This window comes from Oncorhynchus keta, chromosome 30 (genome assembly GCF_023373465.1).
Source record: "Oncorhynchus keta strain PuntledgeMale-10-30-2019 chromosome 30, Oket_V2, whole genome shotgun sequence".
In the NCBI taxonomy this organism is placed as follows: domain Eukaryota; kingdom Metazoa; phylum Chordata; class Actinopteri; order Salmoniformes; family Salmonidae; genus Oncorhynchus; species Oncorhynchus keta.
This window is the reverse complement of record NC_068450.1, coordinates 45552079-45569166: the sequence shown is the minus strand read 5'-3', so window position 1 is coordinate 45569166 and position 17088 is coordinate 45552079. Positions and strand designations below refer to the sequence as shown.

The following is a 17088-nucleotide window of genomic DNA, read 5'->3' as shown; positions in this document are numbered from 1 at the left end:
TGCAAAGATGGTTTGACGCCTCTTGTATCTAGTCCCTCTCTCAACACAAATAGCATGAACTGTCAGTCAGCGATCACTCTAGCCGCCTCTTGTTTTAGGACTTATCAGCCAAAGTTGCATGTGTAAGCCTACTGAACCGTATGTCAGTTAATTTCTAAAGCTATTCCCTCTCACTTTTTAACATAGTGTAACCCTGTTAAACTACCTCAGGATACTGTACAGTATATTCCACCAGGCACGTAACTTGACCAATATTAGGTAACAGGCCAATTTGACCCCCCTCTCCCATAATATACCATGATGAGTTTGATTGGGGGGGAAATCGCCACTGTTAAGCGCCAGGCAGCTACTGGCTTTATGTTGCTTTGCACCACAGTGACTAATTTCCTCATTTTATGATTGCATCCCCCCGCCACCAAATACGCTTTTGATCCCCAGAGGCCGTCTGCCCGAAACGCACAATTTCTCCTCTTTCCCTTTTCAGCAGTCTGTGATGTATTGCTTCAGTCTGCAGTAACAGTTCAGCAGCGCGCACTACGTGTTCTGTCGTCCTGGGGATAATATCAATATTTTCTGGGACGGTTCAAAACCGACTCAGGGACAGTTAGAGAGCCAAAATTCATACAACCACTTGTTAAAGGAATTTGATTCCTATATGTTCATCAACCAATTCAATTAAAACACTCTGCCCATTTCTAAGAATTTGTAAGATCATTATTTGCATGAAATGGACAGAGACCAGTCTCAAAATCAATCAATAGCGTTTATTCTCGAGAGTACTCATCATAATACAATGTACATTGGTTTATATCACATTTCGTCATAGCGTTTGGAATGCTGCTCCTCCTTCTCTCTGATGATAGCTCCATTCGTTTCGAGCAAGGGACAGACAGTCCTTCTAATTCTGGACAAAAACTACACACATTACATTCAGTCATATGATTCTAATAAGATTCATACATCCATACGGTAACATAGTAGTATTCTGTTTAGTCATAGTTCTGATTTAAATGTATACATAATTTAGTCATTATTCATAAAAATCCCTTAACACCACTGTACATCAAACAGTGTTAAAAAGCAATGAGGCTGACACAAAAAACGAGAATGTTTAGCTTAAATGTTGATAAACTATTATTTCTGAACATAAGTGCAGCAATGCGCACATGACAGTAGGATACGCACAAATGTTCCAAAATGCCATTAGCAGAAACACACCTTCCTAATAAACAGCACACCACACATGCAAGCAGTGTATTGTGAGAGAGATGAAGTCATCTGTTCAAAATGTAAAAAGAGGGGAGATCTAAAGATGCAACGACTCGCATGGGTTGCTTATATGACTAGGATTGTGTCTTTGGCTGCTGGACAATGAACGAAAGTTGATTTGAAAACCAATAGAACATGAGAGAAATGCTGGTTTCAATGGCATAAGGAAGTGTTATTTCTTATGGTCTGTTTTTGTCTAGGCTACTTTGAAACGAGATAAGACGTGCCTCCAGGTTTTAAACGTTATGGTCAAGCAGTTTCAAAATGCTGACTGCCTCCCCTCAGATTGCAAGGTGAGTGATACGCGGTGCACAACGGGGCACTGGCCTTTCTCTCTTTTTGGACATTCATGTTAATTACCTTATACACTGCGTGTACAAAACATTAAGGACACCTGCTCTTTCCATGGCATAGACTGACCGGGTGAATCCAGGTGAAAGCTATGATCCCTTATCGATATCACTTGTTGAACCCACTTCAATAAGTGTAGATGAAGGGGAGGAGACAGGTTAAAGAAGGATTTTATCACCCGAATTGTCTTTTAAGGCGTAGATTGTGTACGTGTGTCATTCAGAGGGTGAATGGGCAAGACAAAATATTGAAGTGCCTCTGAACCAGGTATGATAGTAGGAGCCAGGCTTTGTGTCAAGAATTGCAATGCTGCTGGGTTTGTCATGCCCAACAGTTTCACATGTGTATAAAGAATGGTCCACCACCCAAAGAGCATGGGCCAGCATCCCTGTGGAAAACTCCCGTCACCTTGTAGAATCCACGCCCCAACGAATTGAGGCTGTTCTGACGCCAAAAGAGGGTGCAACTCAATATCATGAAGGAGTTCTAAATGTTTTGTACACTCAGTATACGTGTCAAACATACCTGGCCATTTGTCCGGTGTTTATGTAATTAAAAGTCTCATTAAAGTTTGTCTACATGTTCTGGTGCCTCCGTCAGGTCAGCATCGGTGTGGGCATTTCACCTGGGCTACACTAATTATTTATGTACAGGGAATTGCTAAAGGAAACACCAACATAAAGTGTCGTAATAGGGCTCGGGCTGCCAGAACAGCTTCAATGCACCTTGGCATAGATTCAACAAGTGTCTGGAACTCTTGGAGGGATACGACACCATTCTTCCATCAGAAATTCCATTATTTGATGGTAGTGAAAAACGCTGTATCAGGGTCCGCTCCAGAATCTCCCATAAGTGTTCAATTGGGTTGAGATCTGGTGACACACACAAATACACACACTTTAAACCCCCTATGCTCCTTTGAAATACCACTGTCAAAGTCACTGAGATCTTTTCTTCTAGCAATGGTAGCCAAAATAATGGGAAACTGGACATTTATATACTGTACATGACCCCAAGCATGATGGGATATTATTTGTTCAATTAACTCAGGAACCTCTGCTATGTGGAAGTACCGGCTTTCAATATTACTCGTATCCCTCATTTACTCAAGTGTTTCCGTTATTTTGTCGGTTACCTGTACATCGAATGTAGACCCATGTTGGCAGTTCAAAACATAAAAATAAACAAAGCATCTTAATTTGGAACAGTTCATCTTCAGTTTGGGACAGTTGAAATTGCACTTAAGGACAATTTTGGGACAGTGATGAAAGTTTGTGTCGACCACGGCATAGCTATATTCACGAGCGCTCCAATGTACAAATGTTTTGAAAGTTTAAAAAAATGAATACAGGTTCATTAACATTTCATAAATGCATTCCTGTGTTGTGTAACTAGCAAACTATTGGTGATAAGATAATCATAACCATCACTGATAATGTCATCAGTGCTCTGTTTGTGTGTGACTGACCAGTAACTTTGAGGGGCCCGGAGCTGATCTATGCTGCTATGCACATCAATGGGGCTCTGACAAAGACCTCACCTCTTGCCTGCTCACCAACTGTCATCCAATTAGGTAGGTTTAGTCTGACTTGTTCAAACGTCAACATAGTATATGTTTTGTGTGTCAGATATTACCTATCATAATTGCCATTGGTAATATAACAGTGACTATGTGTTCAGAGAAACATGGATCTAACACATGACGAATGGCAAGATGATGTGATGAAGTCTAGACTGACAGACAGGCTTGATACTGATGTATCTGAATAGAGAGACCTGGCACTCATTTTCAACATTTTACCAGACTATTTTTATTTGTATTGTTTTTTAAATTATTGTTGAAAAGATTTAGTATCAGTTAATATGGGGATGGAGAAACCCTGCACATTCTGCACCAAGATCAGGGAACTCTTGTTGTAGACAGGGACACCACACAGGAAGGTATGTTTGCCAAGGTAGTCCCATTGAAACTAGACAAAATGCAGATAGGCACAGTATCTGTATCAGCCAGGGAATGATAATGAAAGGTGCACATTGTTAAATTGACACTGGTTCTATGGTATTATGTAAAGGGTTGTTTATTTTACATGGACCTGTTACTACATTCGACAGTTATCAAAAACCTAGTTTAGAATATCTACATAAATTAAGCAATTATATTTTTCTCATATCTGCCTGTAGTTATTGTAATCAACCTGCAAGAGGTTTGTTTGTTGTGATTGATTGAGGGGAACCAGCTGTGGGCAAGGTTCTGAAAGATGGTTGGTCCTTCTGTAGCTCAGTTGGTAGAGCATGGCGCTTGTAACGCCAGGGTAGTGGGTTCGATTCCCGGGACCAACCATACGTAGAATGTATGCACACATGACTGTAAGTCGCTTTGGATAAAAGCGTCTGCTAAATGGCATTATATTATTATTTATTATATTATATATATGGTTGTGTCATGGTGGTGGCAAGGACACGCTCAAATCAAATGTTATTTGTCACATGCACCGATAACAACCTTAGTGTAATGCTTACTTACAAGCCCTTAATTAACCAACAATGCAGTTCTAAGAAAATAAGTGTTAAGTAAAAAAATTAAATAACAAATAATTAAAGAGCAGCAGTAAAATAACAGTAGCAAAGCTATATACAGTACATGGGATCCATGGGATGCGTCAATAGCTTATGGTTTAGACTGTCAGCAGAACTCAAATCAACAATGGCAGACAAACCAGATGTGAGTGAGATCGCTCAAGGTAATTGATGTCAGTTATACAGCGCCATATTTTCCTAATGAAACCCTGAGGGTTTAGTTTTTCTTGGAATAGAAACACCATCATTTTAATCAAATTAATAAAGCTAAATTTCTTAAAATCAATCCCATATGCTATGTTCTTACGAAAAAAAAATTCTCTAGTACAGCCAATATTAAATACTGTCAAATGCTTCTCAAAGATGCCCTCTTGTGGTCAAACCAGCACTAACTTGCATTAATGGCAACAAAGGCTGACCCTCAACGTGCGGCAGCCCGCAGGGTGTGCTGCAACATGACACAACTTTTACAGGAAGAACCACTATACATGTAGGTAGAGTTAAAGTGACTATGCATAGATAATAAACAAAGAGTAGCAGTAGTGTAAAAGAGGAGGGGGGTGAACAATCCAAATAGTATGGGTAGCCATTTGATTAGCTGTTCAGGGGTCTTATGGCTTGGGGTAGAATTATGCGATTTTTGTTGTTTTGAATTTGGAACCCTGCACTTTCACTGGCTGTTGGCGAGGTGGGACGCCACATATCTCAGAAGCCTTTTGGACCTAGACTTGGCGCTCCGGTTCCGCTTGCCGCACGGTAGCAGAGAGAGCAGTCTGTAGCTGTGTTCGAATACTCATACTAACTGCACTAACCATACTATTTGTGACATATATTGAGTATGTAGTATGCATATTGGTCATAGCATGGATAGAGTTGGTATGCCAAAAGTTCCTGGATGTCGTACTACATTTGTCAAAATACGAAGTATACACGCAGTAGACACTATTTCTGTACTTTTAGGGCCCATAATGCAATCCTTCAGGAAATGGGCGTGGCTTTACAACGTTTTCAGATTTTGAAGAAAATCGTAGAAATTATGCAGCGGATACAAATTAATTTATTTAACTAATTATGTCAAATGTGAAAAAGTTGAGCAATGTAATGAAGTAATAACTTTTCAAATGATTTACATTTGGTTGGCAAGGCTAACTTTATGAACCGCATAGCATATCATTACTGCACTAGGTACTTCCGGTATGTTAGCTAGCTAACTCGTTAGACTCCCTCCATCTACCCAAGGACATCGGAGTACAAACATCGGTTAACCACCAAACTGAGGATCTAAATTTAACCTTGCGTAATAGCCTAGATGCAGTCCCACCCTTAAAAACAAACAACATTTGTAACAAGAAATTAGCTCCCTGGTGTACAGAAAACACCAGAGCGCTGAAGCAAGCTTTTCAGAATTCATCGTTGCTGAAGTGAAGCACATCCTCTCTTGAGTTAGCTTTGCGACAGTATCAAAAATACATTATGTTTTTTGTAAATTGAAATTTACAAAGCTACAAAGAGAAGCAGATGAGAAAATGTGTCCTAAGGTGTGTGACTTACTTGATATTTACTTGACAGTAACACGTGGGCATGAACCATACATGGGTGGCTGTGTAATGGGTCTTTTGTATAAAAATGAAATGTTCGGATTTGGCTTAATCACAACACAGTGTACAGAGTAAAACCTCACTTGACATTTCTGGTTTATAGATTTTCGTAAACACTGACTGGACTATACACTTATTTGCATCTCTAATTAGATCATGTTTTATGCAAAAACATAGCTTACACTAAACATAGTATAACTTCATATCTACTGCTACAGTGTATGTGTGAACCAAACAATCCCTTATTTAGTTATGTGGAAGGGATTCAGAGCCCCAGCTGTTGGTGACGAAATATATGTAATGTAGTCAAGGAGGAACATGACTTAACACTATAAACACAGAAGTGCACCCATACACACAGAAGTGCACCCATTCACATCATAGACACCCATAGATACATCAACCCCAGCAAGGTCAAGTAGTTAGCGAGTGAACCACTATCCATGTTGCTGAAAGCTAGGAGAGAATATAATTTCACCCCTGTCCATGGTGCTGAACGATATGAGCCCGTTTCATTTCCCCTCCCACTGTACTGCCTACAACATCCCACCACTGCCAACATCCTAACCTCCTGTACTCTCAATCGTATTAGCTTTTTACAACTAACATCTTGCAGCTCCCATTGATTAATATGTATATGTCTCTGGAAGCTGAGGTGTCAGCCAGGTCACCCGTGATACAATATTCGACATCTGAGGACGTCAGGAGATGAAATGGAAACTGGCCACTAGGGGCAACAGTGAGCGCTGTCACCTTCAAGTAGGTGTCGGTTTTGATGGGGGTCATTGTGGACAGGGATGGTGGATGGGCGTAAGCATCTGCCTCTGATTACAAAGGTTGCAAATTCAAATCCAGTGATAGAAAGTTGGATTTGTGATTTCGGTTTAAAAACCTATCCCAAACCTTAACCCGTTCCTTAACCATTCGGAGTCCATGCCTAGCCTTAACCTTAAACACTTGGAAATTTGACGTTTGCAAACTTCGATATTTGAGACGTGGATGAACGTCTAATTCTGATGTAAGACTGTGAGAGAAAGGTGCAGCTGTAGCCTGTATATCATAAACCGGGGAACAGGGATGACATTTATTTTTATTGACAGGAGTGGGGCTCCTGTTCCATTTTACCCCGAGTAAAATGGCAATAACAAGCGCCACACATATTCGGCTCCAATTAGTATGCATGGAATAGTGGAAAACAACCAATAGATCAAAGGTAAAGAGCGCATTCATTTGGTAGTTAATCCCAGCGAGATGGGAGTGGAAGGAGACACCTGTTCATGCACACACACGGGGCCGTTGAGCACACATGGACGCACACGCACACCCGCACGCACGCAAATACACGCACACACATATACGCACGTATGTACACACACATACCTGCACACCCACTCGCATATACACACACACCTTGACAAGATTCACTACAAGTGAAATGCATCTAAATGTCAGCCTGTACAAACCGTTATTGACTGGAGGGGAGCTCCTGTTTGATTCAACCTTGAATACCTTCAGTTTGTTGTTCGTTCCTCCTATTTTGGTTGGAAGGTATGCAACAGTATTGTTTTTTAGTTTTTTTTGGACATGCGAGATAAATTGAATCTTGTTTAGTTCATCAGGTGCAATTTAAATGTCTCCGAGACATAGACAGAACAATGCATCAGTGTTTCAGGCCTAAGAAGCAGGTGTTGGTCAATAGCTGGCACAGCTACCTGCATTTGAGAATGGCACACACTACCTATGGAATAAGTAAGTTGCCACTCAAACGGGCATGGCTATTTGTCGCTTAACTGCATGATTTTTTTGTGACCGAGTCTGATTATCAGCAGGGCACCACAGGTTAATTAATACAAGATGTATTGATGCAATACTTTTCCATGTTAATGCAGAGTGATACAGTGAGGCCTGACCCGTCAAATAATGATTTGTACAACACGAAGCAAACCCCTGAGATAATGAGATTGTCTCATGGTTTGCCATGACTCGTAGTTCAAAAATGTAAAGTCAAGGGCACACATTTCATCTATTATATACATGCTGAACAAACATGTACACACACACACACACACACACACTAATGAGTCGCGAGGCACTGAAGTGGAGCGCACGCTCGGCTCCTCTCGTGTCTTTACGCTTCTCATTAACATTCGTCACTTGTCTATGACGCTGAAAGGATCTCCAGCGCACGGAGCGAAGACGAGCATTGTTCCAGTGCTTAAAGGAGGTATCTACGACTCTCAGGCGGACAGCGCAAGGAGGAGGACCGGAAGAGACGGTTAATTTACATTATAGCATTCCTTCACTGTTGGACCTGGAGCAGGAGCCCTCGTTTTCTATAAAAAAAAAACACCTGCAGAAAATACTCACCAGTGCATTTTTCCTGACATCAAGTCGCCGATATGTGTCGGATCTAACATAGACTATTGTTGAGAAACAATGAATATCTCCATTCTTGGGTGGATGTGGGCACTTTTTTTCATGGAAATGCCTAAGTTTATGAATTTATCGGTTTTCGTTCTACCTGTTTTATGGGGTTTGGTGCTTGGTGGCTCTCAAAGTGTACAAATTGGTATGTATCAAGCAAATTCGTTCATTTGAAGGATAGCCTATATTTTTGGGACATATGTCCCGCAAGTAGGCTAGGGATTTTGCCAATGCATGATGAAAGCTGGTCATGCAAATTAAATCAAATACATCAACAATATAACATTTTGGAAAATGCTATACACAAGTATATTGAGATGTCCAATTGTTTCTATTACAGGTGGACTCTTTCCAAGGGGTGCTGATCAGGAATACAGTGCATTTCGGATAGGAATGGGTCTATTCGGCACACCCGAATTCAGATTGACGCCCCATATTGACAATCTGGAAGTAGCAAACAGTTTTGCCGTCACCAATTGTTGTAAGTAACAAATGTAGTCTATGTCAGGTCTCTTTACAAAGTTAACAATGAAATCAATTGTCATCCCCTTCAAATATACCAATAGAAAACACAGCAAAACTATCAATTGATGGATTCAATTAGGCTACTTAGAAACGGTGCATGGAACCACTCAATTAGCGCGTAATTTGTGAGTTTATTTAAGTCGGTGAAACCACATCTGTTGTGGAAAGACATGGACAAGTAGGCTGTTTGTAAAATAATATCTTATGTGGATTAGTGTTCATCTTCTCTGTGTGAGAAATGACAAGGTAAAGTTGGTTTCCACAGTAACAGTAAGTCACAGTGATGCTCCATTGACACAGGCGCGCGTAATGTCTTGCATGACAAGTAGGCACTGGGAGTATCCATTGTAATTACGTATTTTAATCAAATTCAAGACAGTTCTATTATCTTTCGTCAAATATGGTATCCATTTGCAATAGCTTTTCATCTCTATGATAGACATGACCTAGGTTAAAATACATTCACGCCCGTTAATTGAACATGAGTTTATTGTTCCACATATTTAATAGGCATTTATTAACCGTATTTAGTAAAGGAACTAACCTATATCAGGTAGCCTATGCATTACATGTAGTTCTGTGGATGAGAAAAATAGGCCAAGTGTAATAATTAAATCATTAAGGTTTCCCTCTGGGTATTGAGAGGAGGTTATAGCCTTCTGGACCAGCCTATTGCCTACCACTTCTTGGCCCACATTCGTTATGTTATTAGGTTCTTCAACACAATTTATTTATAGATATATATATTGAGAACAATCAACCGAAACAATATATATATATATATATATATATATTCAAACTGACATTATGTAATAGTAAAAAAAAATAGGTTCGATTTGATCTGTTCACTGAGCTATTAATGAGCGCAGCTCTAAAATGGATGGGCTCCCCATTTCATCTAGCTGTTGCCAAGCGACAGTTCGTTTGGAAAAACGTCTCTGAGGTATTTTATATCAAAACTCAAGGATACTTTTATACCATGTGCATCGATTAGAATCACCGTTCCCACACTTTCCATATGAAAGCTTGTTGTGTTGAATAGCCTCAACGCGTCAGATGCCTGATGATGCTGGATCAAGAGAACAGCGACATGTCAGGGACCGCTTTGGGTTCTAAGCAACAACATCAATCCCCATAACTGTTATGTCAGAGGTTGTTCTCATGCAGTAGTGTTACACATGGCTTCATTCAGTAAGTAGTCTACTGTAAATGAGAAGCAGATGGAATCATTGTAACTTACACATTTGCCTCACTTATTATGCACATATGCACTTTACAAAATAGTAACTTTTAGGATCATTATTTCTAAACTCTTCGGTAGGGAAAGGGCTGAAAGTATGTTCTTTGGACATAGGCCTACTGTATCCTATTATTGACAGGTGTCATCATTTATTTGAAAAGAATAGGGACAATAGATCTCACAGGTGGCTGGTCGCACCTTAGTTGGGAAGGACGGGCTCCTAATGGCTGTAATGGAATGGTAGCAAGGACATGGTTCCATGTGTTTGATACTATTCCATTCTCTCTATTCCAGCCATTATTAGCCGTCCTCCCTGCCCCAACCTCCTGTGATAGATATGTGATAACCTTGCCTTTAGTCGACGAATTGGTCAACACACACACACGTATATATATATATATACACACATATATACACACATATATATATGTGTATATGTATATGTATATATATGTATATATATGTGTGTGTGTTTCCTGTATGCAGACATATTATTAGAGAGTGAGAGGCTCTTCTCAAGCGTTTGACTATATAGGCTACTCTTTTAATCCAATACATGACACTATACATTAGAAGGCATTACAGTAATTCCCCTTCATATTGAAAACATACATTTTCAGATGTGAAAGCAACATTAAAACTGGGCACAGAGACATTTATAGAAGCCATATTAAAAATTAGATGGATCATTTTGCTTGTACATTAGCTGAAACAATGTAACCAGTCAATGGGACATTTTTTCATGAATAGAACGAATGACATCCCTGGGATGAAATACACTCTGATTAGCTAAATCACCAAGCTGTATCGTAGCCCAAAGTACAGTAGAATCCAGGTCAAATTGAAGGCATAAGCTTCCCTTACACGTCTGCCTTGTGGGGATAAGCTAATTCATAAGGAAGTCGATTGACATTTTCTCAGACAATTCTGTACAGGTTATGCAATGAGTCAGATAATAATTCCTTTACTCTAATATTGTTGGATATGCTTTCATAGTGACCATAAGAAAAGACAAGAGCTTGTACATTTTTATTCAGGACGTACTTACAAATTCTCTAAAACGACGTTGGTAGAGAAATGAACATTCAACTTTGGCAACAGCTCTAGTGGACATTCCTGCAGTCAGCATGCCTATTGCATGCTCCCTTAGAACTTGAAACATCTGTGGTATTGTATTGTGTGACAGAACTGCAGATTTTAGAGTGGCCTTTTATTGTCCCCAGCACCAGGTGCACCTGTGTAATGATCATGCTGTTTAATCAGCTTCTTGATAAGCCACACTTGTCAGGTGGATGGATTGTCTTGGAAAATGTGAAATGCGCACAAAAAGGGATGTAAACAAATTTGTGCACAAAACTAAAGAGAAATACACTTTTTGTGCGTATGGATCATTTATTGGAACTATTGTTTTAGGTCATGAAACATGGGACCAACACTTTACATGTTGCGTTTAGATCTTTGTTCAGTGTAGAAACTCTTGAGTAAATGATGGCTACAAAGTATATTGAAAGCAGGTGCTTCCACACAGGTGTGGTTTCTGAGTTAATTAAGTCATTAACATCCCATCATGCTTAGGGTCATGTATTAGAAATGCTGGTCAGGTCATTATTTTGGCTACCATGGCTTCCAATTGGCTCATTCATCCCCTCTTCTCCCCTCTGTAACTATTCCCCAGGTCATTTCTGTATGTGAGAATGTGTTCTCAGTCCACTTACCTGGTAAAATAATAGTGACACAAAAATACCCCCATAGGATGACAATGCCCCCATCCACAAGCCACGAGTGGTCATTGGATGGTTTGATGAGCATGAAAACGATGTAAACCATATGCCATGGTCGGCTCAGTCTCCAGATCTCGAACCAATTGAACAAATTCTGGAGCTGCGCCTGCAACAGCGTTTTCCACCACCATCAACAAAACACCAAATGACTAAATTCCTTGTGGAAGAATGGGATTGCATCCCTCCAATAGAGTTCCAGACTCTTGCAGAATCTATGCCATGGTGTATTGAAGCTGTTCTGGGTTGTGGTGGCCCAATGACCTATTAAGGCACTTTATGTTGGTGTTTCCTTTATTTTGGCAGTTACCTTGTTGCAATCATGTCATTTTAAATGTTCACTTATGATCAAATGCAAAAATCTGAATCATGCAGAAAGCATATTCCATGGTCAGTTTATTGTACAATCTTAATTAAATACATTTAAATGCCCTCTTATAGAAGACACTGTAAAATATTAAGTAGGCTAGGAAGTTGGGCCTTTCATAAATCGAGGATAGACAGCCCTCTGTGGACCTTAGCCTGCCCTGAATACTCTCCTTAACCTAGAGTGCATTCGAAATGCCACCCTATTCCCAATGTAGTGCACTAGAACCCTATGGGCCCTGGCCAAAATTAGTGCACTACATAGGGATAAGGGTGCCATTTGGCACACACATCTCCTTTTAATAATCCTCCATCCACACATACTGTAAGTGGGATGTCTTTTTAAAAACTACACAGAGCTGAAATATCAATTACACGCTTGTTCAAAGACTTCACTTCTAGTCTAAGTCGTCTCCTCTTGTCTCATATCACATTGCTTAGCCCGCTCACTGCTTCCGAGGCAGCGAGGTCAAGTCTATTCACGTTGATGTGCTCTATATGGAGTCACAGTGCATACACTGTATGTCACTTGTCCGTCAAAGAAAGTTAGATTAGCGAAACAATAATGAGCTTGATGTTATTGCTTTCTTGCATTTGTGGGCTGCTACTATATGTTCAACTAGTGAGAGGACTCAGCCGTGTTTCGTAATAACCTGTAGCTAAAGTTAAAGTCGCAGATCTCAAATCATCATCCCCTTCCCCATTCCTAACCTTAACTAGTATAGGTGGAAACAGAAAACGGACCATACTGTCTCACCCTTATCCCACAGGATGCGATCTTGATGTGTTCATTCAAATAAAGATGATCTTTAATCTGATCTAGGACCTGATTTTTAAAAAACACGCCTGGCTCCTACGCACGTCCAGTATCGCTCATCCTTTATCAAACTGTAGCTAGGCTTACGGTACACCAAGGGCACTGTAGCGACACCTATTTACTGTTCCACTCGAGACTCCGAAGGCAGAAGATGGAGCACAATTATGATTGTGTACCAGCCGTCCTTGACATCTGAGACTTATCACCATTATAATAAATAGCTACACTTCAGAACAGCATCTACGACACATGGTAAAAACAATGCTGGACTTATTGTCCTGCCTGGACCCAGTCGGCAAGACGGCACCAAACAAATCTAGTACCAGGTTAATATTGCCCACTTCACCTGATCGAATTCTGTCACATTTGGGCACAGAGGTACAAGTGTGGTGGACAGATCATAGCCCTATATTTATTGGAGTCCATTGGTAGATGTTTGTGTTCAGAGCCACTTACGTTGAGTGATATGTAATACAATGCATGCCTTAAGTGGGTTCAGTCATATAAATATATTCTATAGCTACGGGTTCAGCAACAGCATATTCATTATATGCTTCATAATTAATTCTCTGTCTGGTTTTACCCCTTGATATGCACTGGTCACCATTTAGCTCAGAATTTGTAAGATGCAGTGAAATCCTTAGTACGGTGTGGAAATGAAGGTCATAAATCAACATCGAGAGGGTGTCTTGTTGTTTTTTAAATGTCATCTTTATTTAACTAGGCAAGTCAGTTAAGAATTAATTCTTATTTACAATGAGAGCCTACCCCGGCCAAACCTGGATGACGCTGGGCCAATTACACACCACCTTATGGGAATTCATTCTTATTTACAATGACAGCCTTCCCCCGCCAAACCTGGATGACTCTGGGCCAATTACACACCACCCTATGGGACTCCCAACAATGGCCAGATGTGATGCAGCCTGGATTTGAACCAGGGACTGCAGTGAGGCCTCTTGCACTGAGAAGCAATGCCTTAGACCGCTGCGCCACTCAGGAGCTCCAGTAACACAATATTTGTATAGTCGATTTGATGCTGGATCAATTTGGAAAACGCATATTATTATTCTGTTTGTTCTAATCGGGATATTTGCTGTAGGGGTGCATTCATTAGCAACACTAGATGCCGAGCTCACTACCCCTCTGATGGAGAGGAATTTTTCGTTTTGATTACGATTTGAATCGGGACGCTGTTGTAGGTTTATTTCTTATTAGTGGAGAGTGGGGTAAGTGGAGCCAAAGGGGTGTGTTAAGCCACCCTTGTTGCTAGGAAACCATACACAAAATGTTTGCCTTGGGGTAAGTTGAGGAAATGGCAAGTTGATCAAATAGAAATGTTTTCTTCCCAAGCATAATGCAAGACATTGTTGCTGGGATATGAGGCAACAACAGGGCCTGGCCTATGTTAAAAGTGTAAAAAAAAACTAAAAAACAGGTACAATGTTGTTAGGTGTTAAGCCTGTGTTAAAATATGCTTAAAATTATTAAAAGACATAAGCGATTGTGTTTGGTAAGTAACGATAGACAAAAGGTAGTGGTAATATTTAATTCAGGGAAGACATTTTTAGGCGTAAGATCTGCCAAGGGACCACTTTTTTTGGACAAGCTATGTTTTAAAAATGTCAAAACTTACATGAATTCTGATTATACACAACATCCTGAAATAATGTATATTTAAATATCTTTGTTAGAAATAATAATATATTTCCCTTGGCGGAGTGATGATGAAGGTAAAAAATGTCTCAACTTAGCCCACTCCCCCCTCATCAAAAAGCCTGACATATTTGTGTGCATTTTTTATCTCACTAGTCAGTTCTTATTTTCAATGACGGCCTAGGAACAGTGGGTTAACTGCCTGTTCAGGGGCAGAAGGACAGATTTGTACCTTGTCAGCTCTGGGATTTGAACTTGCAACCTTTCATTACTATTCCAACACTCTAACCACTAGGCTACCCTGCCAGCCCCGCATATATAAGAGAGAGAGGAGAGTGAAAGATCATGATGGGCAGAGAAAGTGGGCAATGGAGGATGGACAGAGCAAGAGGCAGTGCGATAGAAACCCAACCAGACGTAGAAAATAATTGTGAGAATTGTGTTATTCTCTATTCAAGCAACCTATTAAACAGGGTTACGTAATGCCACATATGAGATAGACAAGGGATCTGTGTGCAGCCGAGCAACCAAGGTCCATTAAAGGAGACAGGATGATTCATACCTATCCAAAACCACCATAAGAGGTCTAATCGATAGAGGGGTGGTCTCCCCTGTCACGATATGTTTATCTAACCAGCACACTGCTCCCCTCCCCTTGTACTTGACAGTGAAATTCAATCCTATTCAATTAAAGAGACATTGGGTGTTCTTTTTCCTGTGGAACCCTGCAATGCCGTAGGTAGGTGGTAACTCTGTTGCATCTGTCACTCTAGTTGCGGGGAAAGATTTCTGATTGCACCTGCTGCGAGGGGAAGAAAGGGTGGCTGGCTGTGTGTGTGTGAGAGAGAGCGACAGCGAGCGAAAGAGTGTGTGTGTGTGCGTTCTGTTCTTGACGAGGTACTGTAGATTTCCTCCGTTTGAGACTTCAGAAACATGTAGAAGCTGGAAGATATGTCACACAGACCAGTACAATGAGCTAGAGTGCATACATACAGTACTTTCATTCTCAGAGTTGACCCCCCCTGTCTATTTATTATAAGATCTATTTATCCTCCTTCTGTGGCTAAGCAGCGACTGGAGAGCGTGGGAGTTGGAGAGAGAGCGGGGGGGAATGCATAAATTATCTGACAGTTCGATTTCCGCTCGCCTCTAGAAGTAATTGTGCTCCAGCCAATAAAAGGCTTCTAGTACGACTTGACCACAGTTGCGGTGGCAGACAGGGCATGCATGTAAAGGCTTGGTTGGAGGGGGTAGAGGACAGCCCTCTAAGCATGCTTCTTCTCACCCTTCATTTCCAGTTGTTGTTTATGTTGTTTATCAATGTCTATCAATTGTTCATCAATGCAGTGGGACCCTTCGTCAGGGTTGTTTTCATTTGGTCCTTGAAACGTTAAGAGTCAAAACTATATCCGCCTGTACTAACCCAAAACGACACATGCATGTATGGTTTGCTGTAACTTAAAGTTGATGGGTGGTACAGTATGTGTACTGTAGGAAAGGGAGTCGACAAAAATCTGGTGTCAGAGACATATACGACCCATTTCACAGTGTTTTAGTAGCTCGACGCAGCCAAGTCTGCGCCACTGTTACCATAGCAACGTGGTGCCAGGCTAGCTCTCCATTGATATATGAGTAGACTGAAGTTGCATTCGTCTTTCTGTAAGGCTAATGCGCCTGAACGTTCCCTGACATCGGTGGTGTCGTTCTTCAAATGACCCAAAGCACAGCAAGTGGAATGACTGATGCACGACGGCGCAGTCATCTTTCAGTAATGATCCAGCATCATAATCACTTGATTAGTATGTCTCTATGGTGACAAAGGGAAAATTAGCCTTTGGAATGAACACATGATTTAATTTGTATCTTGCCATGTGCTGTGATCTATTCTGAACATTACTGCATGAAAACAATATATTGCATATGTGTTAAATGGTTTGACCAATTATATGTGGTTGGTGTCTTTACAGCACCATAGCAATGAAATGAGAATGCTACATCACGCATGCATGATAAACCAATTTGAGCAGGTATAATTGAGACAATGCGCCCTGAATGTAACTGCAATCATATCCAATAAGGCTTGGGGTTATTTTTGGTAGAATCGACAGAAAGAAGTGTAACACAGGACATGTAGGTTAACAATGGGATATCGTTTCTTATTCTTACCAACCAATGTACTGTTCTAATCAACACTGCAAAATCATTGGACAACAGATATTGTCTCAAACCCAGAATGCAAGTGTCACGTTGTCCACAGTGTGCCTTTCTATAAATGAAATGGAATGTCTCCCCATTTGTCCATACATTATCCCTCTTCTTTGTGTTTGTAACGTTGTTGTTCCATCCTTTTATATGCACATATTAACAGACAACGCTGAAGGAGTAAGCTTTCACACACATTACTTACAGTATTCAGACATTCAGCGCAAGCAAACAGGGAAAGTGTTTGGTTTCCCTGGCAACCTGGCTATCTGGCTCATTGGATGA

The 17088-nt window shown here is 40.6% G+C and overlaps 1 protein-coding gene across 10 annotated transcripts in view; it reads left to right on the top strand.

Annotated features, from left to right (window-relative positions):
* Window positions 1–7978: 7978 nt before the first annotated feature.
* LOC118363594 (glutamate receptor 2-like) overlaps window positions 7979–17088 on the top strand; it is a 65389-nt gene continuing 56279 nt past the window's right edge. For 4 of the 10 annotated variants that reach the window (XM_052488479.1, XM_052488478.1, XM_052488481.1 and 1 more), the window contains exons 1-2: window positions 7979–8364; window positions 8560–8700. In XM_052488479.1, coding sequence (XP_052344439.1) covers window positions 8232–8364; window positions 8560–8700 — 274 coding nt within the window. In that variant the 5' untranslated portion in view covers window positions 7979–8231. The remainder of the gene's footprint in view (window positions 8365–8559; window positions 8701–17088) is intronic. The other 6 variants (XR_004821427.2, XR_008087599.1, XR_008087598.1 and 3 more) reach the window with 2 other exon arrangements.